General features: G+C 43.0%; 1 protein-coding gene across 4 annotated transcripts in view; it reads left to right on the top strand.

Moving 5' to 3' along the window:
- Positions 1 to 15,096, top strand: part of DPYSL3 (dihydropyrimidinase like 3) — a 121,553-nt gene that overhangs the window by 103,127 nt on the left and 3,330 nt on the right. For all 4 annotated transcript variants that reach the window (XM_002744339.7, XM_008987335.5, XM_003732250.6 and 1 more), the window contains exons 7-13: positions 179 to 247; positions 3,406 to 3,526; positions 7,114 to 7,270; positions 8,261 to 8,402; positions 9,845 to 10,015; positions 11,283 to 11,462; positions 13,505 to 13,667. In XM_002744339.7, the coding sequence (XP_002744385.3) occupies positions 179 to 247; positions 3,406 to 3,526; positions 7,114 to 7,270; positions 8,261 to 8,402; positions 9,845 to 10,015; positions 11,283 to 11,462; positions 13,505 to 13,667 (1,003 nt within the window). The remainder of the gene's footprint in view (positions 1 to 178; positions 248 to 3,405; positions 3,527 to 7,113; positions 7,271 to 8,260; positions 8,403 to 9,844; positions 10,016 to 11,282; positions 11,463 to 13,504; positions 13,668 to 15,096) is intronic.

Here is a 15,096-nt window from a genome sequence, read left to right as displayed (position 1 = left end):
CCTTGAATGTTTTTTTCCTCCTTTTTTATTGACTCTACCCTAAATTGCAAATCCAAATATAGGATTAATATATCTGTTCAACGTACACATATTTATTCTTTAGATCAGAACATACCAGCATAATTTTTCCAAATCTCACTTGAGCTTATTGAAGAACTGTTTTCTTTTCTCATTTCAGGAGCAAACCCGCATGTTGGAAATGGGGATAACTGGTCCAGAAGGCCATGTACTGAGCAGGCCAGAGGAGGTAAGTTACAAGGGGTGAAGGTGGAGGATGGGGTAGGGAGAGAAAAGCAGTAGCAGTGAGGACTTAGTTCTTACCATGTCTTCTGGAAGATGCCCGTCATCACAGCCTCAGCCTTACTATGACTGCCACCAAATTTGTATGGGCAGTGTTTGTGTTTGGCCTACCTTCCCAAGCCACATGCACACACAACGCACGAATAAACATTGCTAAAAGGTGATGAGAATTTGAGTACCAGGTAGCAGAATTGGAACATTTCTTCCAAAGACCACTTCTGATTGACCCTAGCCCAAGAGCCCATGAGAAAATTAGAAAGGAATGTAAGAGACATGCTTACTTCTGACCCCTAATCTCTCTAAAGAGCATAAGTTGGAGTGTTCTTCACAGCTATTCAGGAGTGTTAAATTTCTAACTCCTTTCTTAGGGAGATCTCAGTGTGAATCTCATAGACATTTTCACTTATTCCATTATTTCATTTGGAGTCCTGCAAAATATTGGCCATTTGGATATGAGGTTGAATGGGTTTTTTAAATATACATTATACTCATCAATTTGTATAGGTGATGGTTATGTCCAGTTATGGAAGTTTCTCCTATATAAAAATGAATGATTATTTATGTCTGTGCTTAGCAGCCAAACAACAATTCAAAGGTGACTAGAGGCTGGTTCCATGTCTCTGAGATATCAGCAGCTTCGCCTGCTGGCATGGAGCACAGAGCTGAGAATTGGCTGCCCATGTACCTGAAAGCACATTGGCTTTGGAAGAGCAGCCTGGGTCTGGCACTTGGAGCAAAGTCAAGGCCCTCCATATCAGTGAAGCGAATCCTTTTCCTATCCTGTCATTCCAAATCCTACAACAGGGAGAAGAAGGAATCATAACCAGAAATGATTACATTCCCATATCCCATCTCTTTTATTAGAGTCTTACTTAAAATGTAAATAGAACACACATAGAAAAAAGTGTTTCTATCCCAAGGAGGCAATGGATTTTCACAAACTGGATACACTTGTATAACCAGCACCCAGAGGAAGAAACAGATTATCAACACTTCAGAAATTGCATTGTAGCTAGTGATATTTTTATTGCCATTTAAATGTATAATTTTGTGATTAGGGTTCCAGTCACATACAGCATCCCTGAAGTCTGTCTCCTTAATAACACCAGGTCACTTCTGTGGAATGCATACATCTGGCGTGGGCTAATTGCATACGTTATCTCAGTTCTCACTGCTGCCGCTCTGTGTGGTTGGCATTGCTGCCCAGGTGAAGAAGCTGAAACTCAGAGAGGTTAAGCCCCTGGCTGATCACACTTGAAGGACTGGAAAATCATTTACTCATCGTGAACAGGCCAGGGTGATCAGCATTGTTTCTGAAGCTTTTCTTAAATGCTGGTCACTGTGGAGATGTGCTGGCAAGATAGATTTCCAGCAGCAGCCAGGGGATTTCAGAGCAAAGTCTATTTTTGTTCCTTGGTTTGTTTTCTCAACCTCCCGTTGGCCCTACCACTCCACCCTCCTCCTTATTCCTGTCTCCTTTTTAGTAAAAAAGTCTCTCAGCCGCAAATCTCTACAGCCATGGAAGGCCTTTTGGGTGAAGTTGGAGGGTGATGTAAACTTCCAAAGATAGTTATGTTGTCAAAGTCCTGAAAAACCTGTAGTGCTTGGTAGGAATGAGATCAAAGGGACCAGGACAGAGGTCCTGGGGGAGCTGAAGTGGTCAGCATGGGTGTGAAGGGGGAGGAGTAAGCATAGGAGGAGCCAGCCCCTCTTCAATTCAAGCACACCCAGACACCATCTCAAGTGATGCTGTTCAGAGAGCTGGGACCCCAGGCACAAAGACAACTATACCAGCATACAAAACTCTGGGTGCTTCAGGAAGATGTCCACGTTAACCTATGGCCAGGGGCCTCCAACGTCTCGTCCACATGAAATAAAGTACAGCTTGGGGGAGGCCAGCTCAGCTATGCAAGATCTTTGTCTGCTGAGCTACACCCACTATGGGCAGTGACTGGTTTGCATTACACGACCATTGGGTATCTGCAAGCTATTTTGGGCATTTTTTTAAAGTGTTGGGCTCCACAGGCTAACCAGAATGTTATATCCATAAAAAAGGGAACTGTTGCCAATTGAATGGAAAAATGTCAAAGTCTCTGCTTTGTGCTGAATTGGACTAACTCACACCAGTTGAGAGCAGATGACTTGAGAGTAACACATACCCTCAGCTGGTCAGAAAATATTATCAGCAATAATATCTGTAGCCACCCTTCAAAGGGCACTTAACCTTGTTGCCTCATTAGGAACGGGCTAACTGCTTTACAAGGATTAACTCATTTAATCCTCACCACAGCCCAACGTGTCAGATCCTATTATTATCCTCATTTTACAGACAAGAAAACTGAGGCTTTGGGGGGTTGTGTAATGTACCTGAGATCACCTAGCTTATACGTGCCAGAAGCAGGACTCAGAACCAGGCCATCTGAGAGAGCCTCATTTCTCAAACCCTGCTTTGTTAGTAAAATAACGGAAAACTTCTTATTTCTTACTTAATAAATGTCACTGGGTTAGTTTGAAAACATGACTTCTACATTAGGGTAAGATGGGAGAGATCAATAATAAAAGAAGTCTTTGTGTTGAGAAACCTGGGAATTACTTTTGTAAGAAATACCTCCTAGAATTAACCCTTTGCTGACCACTTACTGCTGCCGGAAAGGATTTGAGGAACCATGATGCCTAATTGGCTTGGCTGGTTATTTTAGACATAATGGTTTGCTATTGTGTTTTCCCAGAGACTCTGTCCTGAGAAGATTGACGAGCAAAAGCTTTCATTCAGATGTCACCTTTGTGATAACCACAGAGAGGATAGGCTAAGGAAAAACTCCAGCTAACATTAAGTACTTACCCTCTGTCAGGCATTCCTCTCAGATGACAGCGCTGTGCTATACTGTTTTACTAGTGAGGGACAGAGGCACTGGGAAGCTGACTAAAGTGACACAGCTGGGAAGTGGTAGGTCTGAGATGTGGACACAGGCTGTCTAATCCCAGATCCTGCCAGAATCACCCATAATCTCTGTTAAGCACTGCATTCTCATAGTTAGTGGAGGTGGGAGCCACCAGTTTGAGAGGTTCATGTTCCTATTGACTCCTGGGGACTTTTTCTTGCAGCTGGAGGCTGAAGCTGTGTTCCGTGCCATCACCATTGCCAGCCAAACCAATTGCCCTCTCTACGTCACAAAGGTTATGAGCAAGAGTGCAGCTGACCTCATCTCACAAGCCAGGAAAAAAGGTGATTTGTGCTCCTAAGGTCTCAGAGCTCTCAAAGACACTGTGGCTCCTTCCCTCCCTGGTTGTCCTGTGTAATATAAATGGTGCCTACTTTGCTTATCGCCTTGCTCCCTAGGAAGCCCCTCTCCACATCCTCTGTGGATGGCAGGATCCTGGGATTTTTCTTACTTGGCATGTAAGTAAACTGAGGCTCAGGAAGATTAGGTGATTTGTCCAAGATGACACGGCTTGAATCAGTTCTTCTGAGACTTTGTGCATCTTCCTTCTCCCCTTTGATCTTTCATTTTCAGTTCACCTTACCTGAAAATGTTTTACAAATGAGTTTTATAAACGGACGTATCAGTCAGGATTAAATTGAGTGCAAAATTCAAAGATCCTGCTCCAACTGGCTTAAACAAACACAGGTAAATAACTGGTTGTAGGTGTTTCAGGCATGGATAGATCGAGGGGCCTCGACAGTGGTATTAGGGCTTTGTCACACTTAACTACTTTCTTAGCTTTCTCTCTGTTTGGTTTGTTTAGTAGGAACAGTCACAGGAATAGATGCCAAGAGGCACCTGTTGTCCTCAATTTTTGGTGGAGAGCATGATGGGAAAGTAAAATACCCCTTTTCCAGCAGGTCAAGCAAAAGTCCCTAGGAGTACTGTGACTGTCCTGGTCTGGGTCATATTGTCATCCCTGGACCAGTAAACACCCCGGGATGGTATAATCTGGCCAGGAATGAAGCCACAGTACAGATGCAGGTCATACCTCCTGAGCCACTGAGACTAGCACAAGTTATTTTAGAGAAGGGGTTGAGTGGGTCTCCAAAGCATGTTGGCCACCACAGCCTTCACGACCCTGGCTCTGCCCCTGCTGCCTGTTGACTTCTGCTTCTTTTCTCCACTGGTGTTAACTTGGTCTTCCTTGGCTTGCCTTGTGCTTAGCTAAAATTTTCAGAGCTTTCTTTTCTGTTTCAGGTTCTCATCCTCAGTGTCAGACTCATGGTCTCAATTGTGAGGCTGGGTAAGGGATGAGTGTAGGTGAGAAGCTGTAGACGTGCAGCTCTGCACTGGGTTGTGAGAGAGGATTTACCAGGCCTGCTGATGCAGTTGCTACCACTGCGTGCCAGTGGCCATTCTTGTGGTGGAGAGGCCCAAGGATGGCTGATTCATCTACCAAACTGGCCTGTAAATCTCTACGTGTGAGTGACTGCTGTAGCTAAAAATAGTCTCAGCTGATGCTGATGGCTGAGTTTCAGCTGTCTGGCCTTCTGGCACAGGGTGATCCTATTTTTCTTATGAGAGGGGAGGCTTTTACATTGTCTAGACACCCTTCCTAGCTGGGAGATTCTGGGCACCTCCTTCCTTCCTCTGTTCTCTGTAAGCCTGTTGTTTTCTCCTTAGCTTTTAGAAGTCTCAACTAACATGGCTTGGTTGCTCCACTGGGTATGAGTCATTGGGCGAGAACCAGGAAAGCAGCCCAGTGCTCCTCACTCATTCTTGGAGAAAAGCAAAAAAAAGAAAAAGTAAAAGTGTGTAGGAACTCCCTTCTGCCCTCACCCAGTGCCACACACACCCCTGCTACATGTGACCACCCACCATCCTCTTATGCCCTCTCTTGAAGCTGCATTCTGCCTGGGACCCATTCTCAGGGTAGCCTGGGGGCCACACTTGGGACAGGGTGTTTTAGTTATATGCTGGTCTTATTTCAAACTTCTTGGAGAAAAATTCCTAACCCTAAGCCTTTTGGCTCAATTCTTTGGCAAGCAGAACTAGTACAGCTGTGTCTCCAGGGTAGAATGGCGGTATTATTTCAGGGATGAAAAACTGGCTGCTGAGATTGAAGTCAGTAAACATCGCATGGACCGTCATTCCCGGGGAAACAGTCAGGAGTATTCCGAGCAGGATAAAGTGTAGCAGTATTTCCCTCCTGACCAGTATATAATTGAAGTTTCAATGTGTTTAGTCACCAATCATCAGGGCTCTTTAACTGTATGGCTTCTCAGAATTAATATTAGAAAGCCGCAATTTAATGAGGAACAGCGATGTACCCTGCACTGAGAGAAATACTTCAAATTTTTTATTGTGTAGAATTCTCAAAGAACTCTGAGAAATAGGCATTATTACTCTTTTTCAGATGAAATTGCAGCACAACCTGTTCAGGATCTCCCAGCTGGGAAAGCTAGTATTCTAGAAATCTAGGCATCATTACTATCTAGCTTCTTTTACTCTCCCATGCTAAACATAATCCAGAGGGAGAGTTCTTCCACTTGTAAGGTTCTATTTCTTTCAATAGTAGTTGACTGCTTGCTGTGACCTTCATTTCTTCATATCTTTATGGTCCTGCATCCTTTAGTGTGTATTTTTGGAGAACCCTTGAATTCTCATCACATGGATCTTTTTACTACCACCCCAAAAACCAGGGCTGTCCTATGTGAATCATTGCCATGGCTTCCTTCTTTGCCCATGGCAGACATTACTAATCAATCACGAGTCTTTTCTACTGAGACATTATTAGAATTCTTCTTTTCATGGAAATCTAGGCAACCATTACCAATTGATTGGAGTTGAAACAAGGCAAAACCTATTTGTAATCCTGGCCATAGAGTGCAAATTTATGGAGAATCTGACTGCAGAAGACTGAGGACTCAAGTTAAAGAAGCCGAGGGCTTCATAGGGTAGCTTTGGCCCCAGATTTTGGCATAGAGAAAGTTGGTACCAACCACCTTGCTATGAGTTAGCATTTGCCTTCTGTGTCACTATTCCTTCTTCTTAAAGAAGCTCAACAGAATATTAGATCAATATCTTTTCCAATAGCCTTTCTTCCCTCTCCATGGTTTGAGTAGTTGGGCCCCTAATTTTTGAGGCAGAATCTAAGAAGCTAGTTTCACATTTGATGTATCCTAGGTTATTGGGTGATTTTTAGCAAGTCATCATGTTAGGAGTAACAAACATGATAAAAAAAATCATCATGAGAGTCTGTAATCCACAGGAATGGATTTTACCTTGTGGAACCTAAGCATATCATTGTAATGGGAGGATCTAGCAATTCCCAGTGGTGGGGCACATTTGGAATTTGGTGCCTCTATAGTGGGAAGGAGCAAGAGGTAACGAAATCAGTATTTACTGAGCATCCACTAAGTATCAGATGCTTCACATATGCCGTATTTTTTCATTTTCATAAGCCTGAGAAGTAGACATCATCTTGTTTCATCAATTTCAGAATATGTCTAGTTCAGCCTTGGTATACTTGGAACCCATTACTAGAGCAAGAACTGGAGCACTTTAGTATTTCTGAAATGAGTATGAATCTTAAAATCAATACATATATTTTATTTTGCTTCAAATTTTAATTTGCCTCAAAATTTGAGAAGTGACACTGCATCTAACAACCAATGGCTTCTTTTAATCTAGGGAATACAAATTTGGTCACATTTAGCAGATAGAAAAGCAGAGGCTTAGAAAAGGTGGGAACATGGACTTGAACCCAGGTCTGTCTGACTCTGAGCCACAGTCCTGGATAGGCTTAGGAGCTAAATTAAATAGGCTGGGCTCAGTGCAGCACATACTTTATGCTAACCCCTTACCTATTTCCTTCCTTTTCTAGGAAATGTGGTCTTTGGCGAGCCCATCACCGCCAGCCTTGGCATAGATGGAACCCATTACTGGAGCAAGAACTGGGCCAAGGCGGCTGCATTCGTGACATCCCCACCCCTGAGCCCTGACCCAACCACTCCTGACTACATCAACTCCTTGCTGGCCAGGTTGGTGCAGGAGTGCCCAGCAGCAGGCGTTTTGTGAAAACATCTCTTGGGGCCAGCTAGGTTGAGGACTGGAGCAGTACCATGTATCAGCTAGACTAGAGTTTGCAATATGAAAAATGTATTGAGAATTCTTTTGCAGTCTTGAGCATAGAAAACAGGCTCTTCCCCATCCTAAACATTAATACAGTTATAATATTGATAATGATAATAGCAGTTAAAACCTATTATGGGGCCGGGCGCGGTGGCTCACATCTGTAATCCTGGCACTTTGGGAGGCCAAGGCAGGCCATGAGGTCAGGAGTTCAAGACCAGCCTGATCAACATGGTGAGACCTCGTCCTTACCAAAAATACAAAAATTAGCTGGGCATGATAATGCATGCCTGTAAGCCCAGCTACTTGGGAGCTGAGGCAGGAGAGTCACTTGAATTCGGGAGATGGAGGTTGCAGTGAGCTGAGATTCACTCCAGCCTGAGTGACAGAGCAAAACTCCATCTCCAAAAAAAGAAACTTTTATGTGGCAAGATCTATGGTAAGACTATACTCACAATCTCATTTGTTTCTTGTAATAACTTTATGAGTGAGGTGGTCTTATCATTTACATTTACATATGAAACAACTGAAGGTTGGAGAATCTAAATCATTTGCCTAAGTTTAAATAGTTGGTCATGATGACAATCAAAATTGTAGGGAGACTCCTTTGTTGCTGCCCTCTGCAGACATGTAGGATCGTGACATTGCTCATTTGAGTTCATTTTATGTTGGTACAAAAGAGATGATCTAACCCCACCCCCTCAACTTTCTAGATGGGGTAACTGAGCACAGGGAGGGGAAGAAACTCATACAAGCTCATATATCTAGTAAGAGGTAGAGGAGGGATTCCAAACTCAAGTAGTCAGAGTCCAAACCCTCACAGTGGACACAAGATTCTAAGCCCCCAGGGTGCCTCTGGCCATCTCTTCTGTTCACGTGGACCTTTTCTCCTTTGCCAGTGGGGATCTGCAACTATCTGGGAGTGCCCACTGCACCTTCAGCACTGCCCAGAAAGCAATTGGGAAGGACAACTTCACAGCCATTCCCGAGGGCACCAATGGTGTGGAGGAGCGGATGTCTGTCATCTGGGACAAGGCTGTGGTAAGGGATTGAGGTCATGGGAGGGTGGCCAGGGCCAAAACATCCATGAGCCAGATCAGAACTTCCTGCCACCAGTTGGGCCAGTGACACTTCGAGTGCAGATGGGATCTCAAACCTGCTCAGATGTCTTTGGAACCATGTTGCTCAGGCAGTGTGGAAAATTTCCTTCTAGTGTGATGACTCCTAAGGTCTGGCATTCTGAAGGAGGCTTCCTCATCTAGACTGTTAGGACTAGGAACCAGACATGCAACTCCTTCATCTGAGTGTACGAATGCCCTGTACTTAAAATAATAGTGGTTTAATTCTTTTTGTTTGGAGAGTTTTATGAGTTTTAATGACCTCTTTTGAAAGAACTGGATTTAATCCTTTGAAGTGATAAGCAGTGAGTCTGTGTCTAGACCAAAGTCTTCTTGCTTATCAAGGACACCCTGTACTGAGGGCATACGGTCATTCAGGCAATACAAGTGATTATCTCTAAATGTCTTCTGGCAAGTGGCCTGTTTTATTTTCCTTGTTCACATCAAAAGGGCTGACAAAAGAAAATAGCCATTCAGATGAAGACTCTCTCAAAGATTTTAGTAAAATCAATAATTATCTCATTATTAGATTGATTACTCTCTATGTTTCATTTTAAAAATCCTAAAAACATTCATATCATGGTTGTGTATTCTAATGCCTCATTACTCTACACAGTGTAATGCCACTGAGTTTCCTTTTCTTCTTTGTTCCCAGGAAGCTCAGAGCTAGGTTTTAAACTCAGTTCTTTCCGTAGAGAGGCTCTTTGGTTTGAAAAGCGGGAAAATATAAATATTGTTGTCTCTTCTGTCACACGGTGTTTCTTTCTTCATATACTGCAGAGCAGTATGTATATATTTATCCTGGCACTATCTGGAATAGTTCCAAGATAATATATATTTTTAAATTACCAACATGACACATGTTCACTGAGGAATATTTGGAAACTACAGACAAGTACACACTTGAAAGGAAATAAAACTATCTCGATTCCACAACCTAGGGAGCCCATTGTTATCATTTGGGTGTGGTTATTTCCTATTTATTCTATGTACACAGCATAGGCAAATATAAGCACATGTCTATAGGATGGGATTATAATCACATTTGTTTTTACTGTGAACCCTCTATAATCCTTTTTGGAATTAGAAGATATAAATTAATAAGCACATGTACGTACATATTTTAAAAATGCATACGTCAGGAGCAGTCACTTCTGTCTTAAACCGTGTGTCTGACCATTTTGCCTGAGTAGTCATGTCAGCCCAGCTAATTCGAGCTTGCTGAGCGAGGTTCTGGAGCTCACCACCTTTTCCGGTGGCTCGTCTGTATTTCTGTGCCTTTGTGGTTGTCTTTCTCTGAGTTCAGAAGCCCTGAAGATATATATGTAGCTATAGCTACAGATATAATTTCTTATATTTTCATAGGCCACAGGGAAAATGGATGAAAACCAGTTTGTGGCTGTGACAAGCACAAACGCTGCCAAGATCTTCAACCTGTATCCCCGCAAGGGAAGAATATCTGTGGGTTCTGACAGCGACCTGGTCATCTGGGACCCAGATGCTGTGAAGATCGTCTCTGCCAAGAACCACCAGTCTGTAAGGCTTGCACTGGCGGGAGGGGAGTGAAATGGAGAATGCCCGCAAGAAACTTGGTCAGGAGAAATGTTTATGTGGTGCACCAGGGTAGTTAGATTAGGACGGGTTGCAATAACAATCCACCCCTAAAACTCAGTGGCTCAAAACCTCAACTGTGTTTCTTCTGCTTTCCAAAGCAAGGGGGTCAGCAGATGGGCCCTTCCCATCCCAGTCACTCGGGGACAGAGGCTGATAGAGTCTCTCTCTCTACACATGTTTTCATGATTGCTGAGACAGCAGAACGCGACCTGGTAAATGGTCTACTGGCTCCGAAATCTTCCCCTAGATGTGATGTACATCACTGCCTCTCACATGGCACTGGTCTTAGCCAGTCCTGTGGCCATACCTAACCTCCAGAACTTGGGACATGCAATGATCCCTTGTTCCTGGAAAGAGAAAGAATGGGAAATAACTTGTGAACAGCACTGATGACTTCCTCACTAGGAGTTTCACATGGAGGATGATAATTAAAGCCCACTACCTAACAAAAACGGGCTTGACACAGTTAATAAAAATAATTAATATTTTTAAGCACGTATGTTTCAGGCACTGTGCTTTTAATTCACTGGATTTCCATAGTAATCTTCTATAGGTAGGGACTATTATTATCCTCCATTTTATAGTTCACAAATTGGAGGTACAGAAAAATCAAATAATTTGTGCAGCAAGCAAATGGTGAAGCTAGCATTGAAACCCAGACAAGCTGACTCCAAACTGATGTTCTTAATTACTTGGCAGTACAGTAATGCCTCTTGCTGGTTGAGTAAATGAAGGAGGTAGCGAGAAATCCCATTTTTGGTGTAATGGCTCTTGCTTAAACATTGTGTCATCTCATATTACTTAACTGGGAGCTAGAGGGACCTAAAGGCCACATAACCTCTCTGTGCACCCACTTAATACAAGATGGTGATGTACAGCATCCCGAATAGTTATCCAGCTTCTCTTTAAACACTACCCATGACAAAAGTTGACTTCCACTTGAGGACCTTAATAAATAAAGACTGGACACTTCTTTTTTGCTAGGAAGTTCAGTCATTCGTTAGCAAATCTGTCTCCTGGTGCCTTCTGCACACTGGAAGCTTGCAGACGCATGGTGAGCTTTTCCTGGCTTACCTGGTGAGTCAGCAGCAAATGACACTGAAGGTCTCAAGGATAGAAGGTACTCACATTCCTCTTTCTCCTCTTTCTGTACCCTTACTGTGACTTTTCTCCTCACCCCTGCCTCTAGGCTGCAGAATACAACATCTTTGAAGGGATGGAGCTGCGTGGGGCTCCCCTGGTGGTCATCTGCCAGGGCAAGATCATGCTGGAAGATGGCAACCTACATGTGACACAGGGGGCCGGCCGCTTCATCCCCTGCAGCCCGTTCTCTGACTATGTCTACAAGCGCATCAAAGCTCGAAGGAAGGTAAGAAACTCGGGAGCTCTGAGGTGGTGCAGGGGCTTTGTGTCCCATTCACGTGCAGGGTAGTAACCATGAACAGAGGGAACTGTGATCTCTAGACTGTCACAGAGAAATTCAGTGACGGTCTTGTCCCCAAGAACAACCGCAGAGACTAAAGGTACTATTAAAGAGAGTTTTGAAAACTTTTGGCCAAACAGAGTTTTTTCCCAAATGATTTTTCCCACATTTTTATAGCTCTTTTTTTAAAAAAATTTAAAATTTGGATAATTCAAAATAAGGTCTGCATATTTTTTAAAAAATGAATTACTTTTAATGTCTGAAGGTGAGAACCAAGAATCTGCACCTCACATCTCTGTCTCATTCTGCCCAGTGTTGCTGCAGAGGAGCAAGTGCTTGCAACTGTTAGCTACTGTGTTTTCCATAAATTCTTATTTGTTTCTCTGATTTTATACATAAACACACAGAGATATGTATGTATATGTATAAGTGTATAGATATATACACATGTGCAAATGTGTGCCTGTGTATAAAAATGGAGGTGCAGAGAAATTAAATATATATTTACAATATCTGTACATTTATATATATTTAATATATAACAAATAAATATATAAAGAAACATTGATATATTTATATAGTTTATATTGTATTGTGTATTGTTTATATTGCAACAATACAATAAATGTAAAGAAAGATACTAAAATTATGTAAAATGTATATCAATAAATATATTTACATATTTATATTTACTGTATTTATTGTATTGTACTTTTTATACACACACATATACATACATATGTATATGTATATGTGTATTTATGTATATATACGTACACACACACAAACAGGGCAGCTCTATTCGATTCAGGGTATGAGGCCCAGAACTCCCTTTTCACCTTTCTCTCCTCCCCTCACCAATTTCTAGGTCACCTTCATGTATATGTGAGTGCTGTACTCCCTGAGACAAGCTAGCCCTACCCTAGGACTGTGGAATTTGAGCTCGGCCCTCCACTTTAGGCCTAATAGAGAAGAGGGAGACCTCCCTAGTATTGCTTCTTTATTTCTGTAAGGGTGATTTAGATTCTGAAACCAGAGAACTGTTGATGATCTGGAGTTCTGGGTTTGGGGGAGTACAGATACAGTCATCACATCACCAGAATCAGCCTCTGCACATTTGATGAGCTCTGCTTTTGTGCCGGCACTTGAGTCGCTAACAGGGAAGGAGGCTCTGACAGGACTTCTTATGATGATCTGTTCTGCATGGTCAGGCTCATCTGGAAGCACATCCTCATCGCCTCCCCTCTGGCCAAGGTTAAGAAATGGGTGGAGGTTGTGTACTAGCTATGCCACTGCCGTGAGTTGTCTTGAAATGTTTGTCTAATAGACTGTAAGCCCCTTTGCGGGAGGTACCGTTTTTCCCATGACGAAAAGCAGAACATGTGCTGAGTGGAAGTTGCTGACTGGCTCCACAGTCCCAGGGCAAGTTCACAGCCACAACCAGGGGTCAGTGGGTCAGACCACAGATGCTCACTTCAAGGCCTGCCCACCTTGATCTGTGCTGAAGAGTGTGAGGGTGGAATTCCCTCATGATCCCATCCCAGTCAGCACCTATGACCTCATGTCATGAATCTACCCTTTCAATCCCTCTGCTCCAGCTGTACTGCTGTTCTTCTGTTTCATGATTCCCACTTCGGCTCTCTGCCCTTGCTCTTCTCCCTGCTGGCTACACAGTCATCCACACCACTCCCCAGTATCCCCCCAGCCTCCTCCATCTGGCAACCCCAACTGACAGCAAGGCCCTTTGATCCTTCAGACGGAAGCTCTACTATTTAGAAGGGCCTTCACTGACCACTTCCATTGTCACTCTGTCATGATACCCTCCTTTATTTATTTTATACTACTTCTCCCTTCCTCAAATTATCTTTATTATTATTAATTCCTGGCTCTCACTACACACACTTTATTCACTAATATATTTATGCTACCTAGAACAGACCCTAAAATGCTGAATGAATAAATGATGACATGTTTTTCTCTGGCTGCAGATGGCAGACCTACATGCCGTCCCGAGGGGCATGTATGATGGGCCCGTGTTTGATCTGACCACCACCCCCAAGGGGGGCACTCCTGCGGGCTCTGCTCGAGGCTCTCCTACTCGGCCAAACCCACCTGTGAGGAATCTTCATCAATCCGGATTTAGCCTGTCAGGTGAGCAGGACAGGCTCATGAAAAGATGAGAGAGTGGGGAAAGGGAAGATCAGTGCTCTGAGGCCAGAGGGTGTTTCTGAGAACTCAGCCTGAATACATTTTCTAGCCCAGCGCTGGTGTCAACTTGAGGGAGGTTTACTGGGGCAAGCAGGAAGAGGTTACTGAAGAACAAGGGGTCCTGGTAAGAAAGTGAGACAAGGCAGTCAGGCTGAAGACCAGTTTTAAAGGGTTTTAAATGGTGAGTGATTCTTCTAGAGATCAGCCCTGGTTGGGAGCAGGGGGTAGAGGGAGCTGATCCCTTCTATGAATTGATAGTGATTTTCTACATTAGCCTATGAGAGCTATGCAACATAGTGTGTTTTCTTTATTTGCCCAGATTAAAAGATAGATTATTTTTGTGCCCAAATTGCAGTAGCATCTTCTAACCTAGGATTTTTATTATATTCTCCTTTTCGTAGTAATTAGAATAATGCTAACTCTAGCTACCACTGACTGAACATCAACTATGTGTAGCCATATGATTAGTCTTACCTATTCTTTAAGAACTCTATGATATACATGGAAATATATTATATATATATACATATATAAATAAAATAATCATTCAGTTGCTCCATAACCAGTAGTCTTAAAATGAAGAAAAACAAATGTAGATTCACATTTCTATAATGAATAATTTAAATATGAAGGAAGTAGGTAAGAAAGGAAAGACATTTAAAGGTAAAATTACAGCATATGAGAAAAAGGTAAGGAATGGGAGAAACAGAAAAATGGGAGAAAGAGGTAAGGGAGAATTAGGGGAGGAGACAAAGGAAAAGAGTTAAAAGTTTCGAGGTAACTTTGCCAGAGGTCACATTCTGCTAGTCATAAGAAATTTTTTTCAAGGTTTTTGCCATTTTTTTGTTGTTCTCTGGCTACGTTAATTCTTAAGCTTTTAGAGGCTCCTTTCTGAATAGACCCAAGCACACATTGGTATTTCTTTTTATGCTGTCATCGCAGAGACCTGACCATCACCACTTTGCACTGTGAGACCTTGGGCAAGTGACCTAACCTTTCAGAACCTCAGTTATCTCCTCCGTAGAACAGATAAGAGTCCCTCTCGTGAACCAGGCTGGTGAGGATTGATTAAAGGCAACCTCAAAGGTTGCCTGCCACGAGTGTCACATCCTTATCATTGTTCTTCTTCCCAGTTCTTCTTCCCAGCATTATTATCATGCTCTGGGTCAGTTGAAATCTAGATAAGAACTTGGCTTTTCTTACCAGAGGGTAGTTTTCCGGGCCATATGAAAAGTCTGGAAGATCTGACAGACTGGAATGAAACTTTCTTGGGAGGTGAGGCCAGCAAGGCACTAAATATCTTGCTCTCTTAAAATTAACCCAGTTTCTCTCTTGCCCACACCCCCAACCCCGTTTCTTCCCTCCCCTGGGA

The sequence above is a fragment of the Callithrix jacchus genome, chromosome 2 (genome assembly GCF_049354715.1).
Source record: "Callithrix jacchus isolate 240 chromosome 2, calJac240_pri, whole genome shotgun sequence".
Lineage (NCBI taxonomy): Eukaryota > Metazoa > Chordata > Mammalia > Primates > Cebidae > Callithrix > Callithrix jacchus.
Note: the sequence above shows the minus strand (reverse complement) of the source record. Positions and strands in the feature narration are given on the sequence as shown.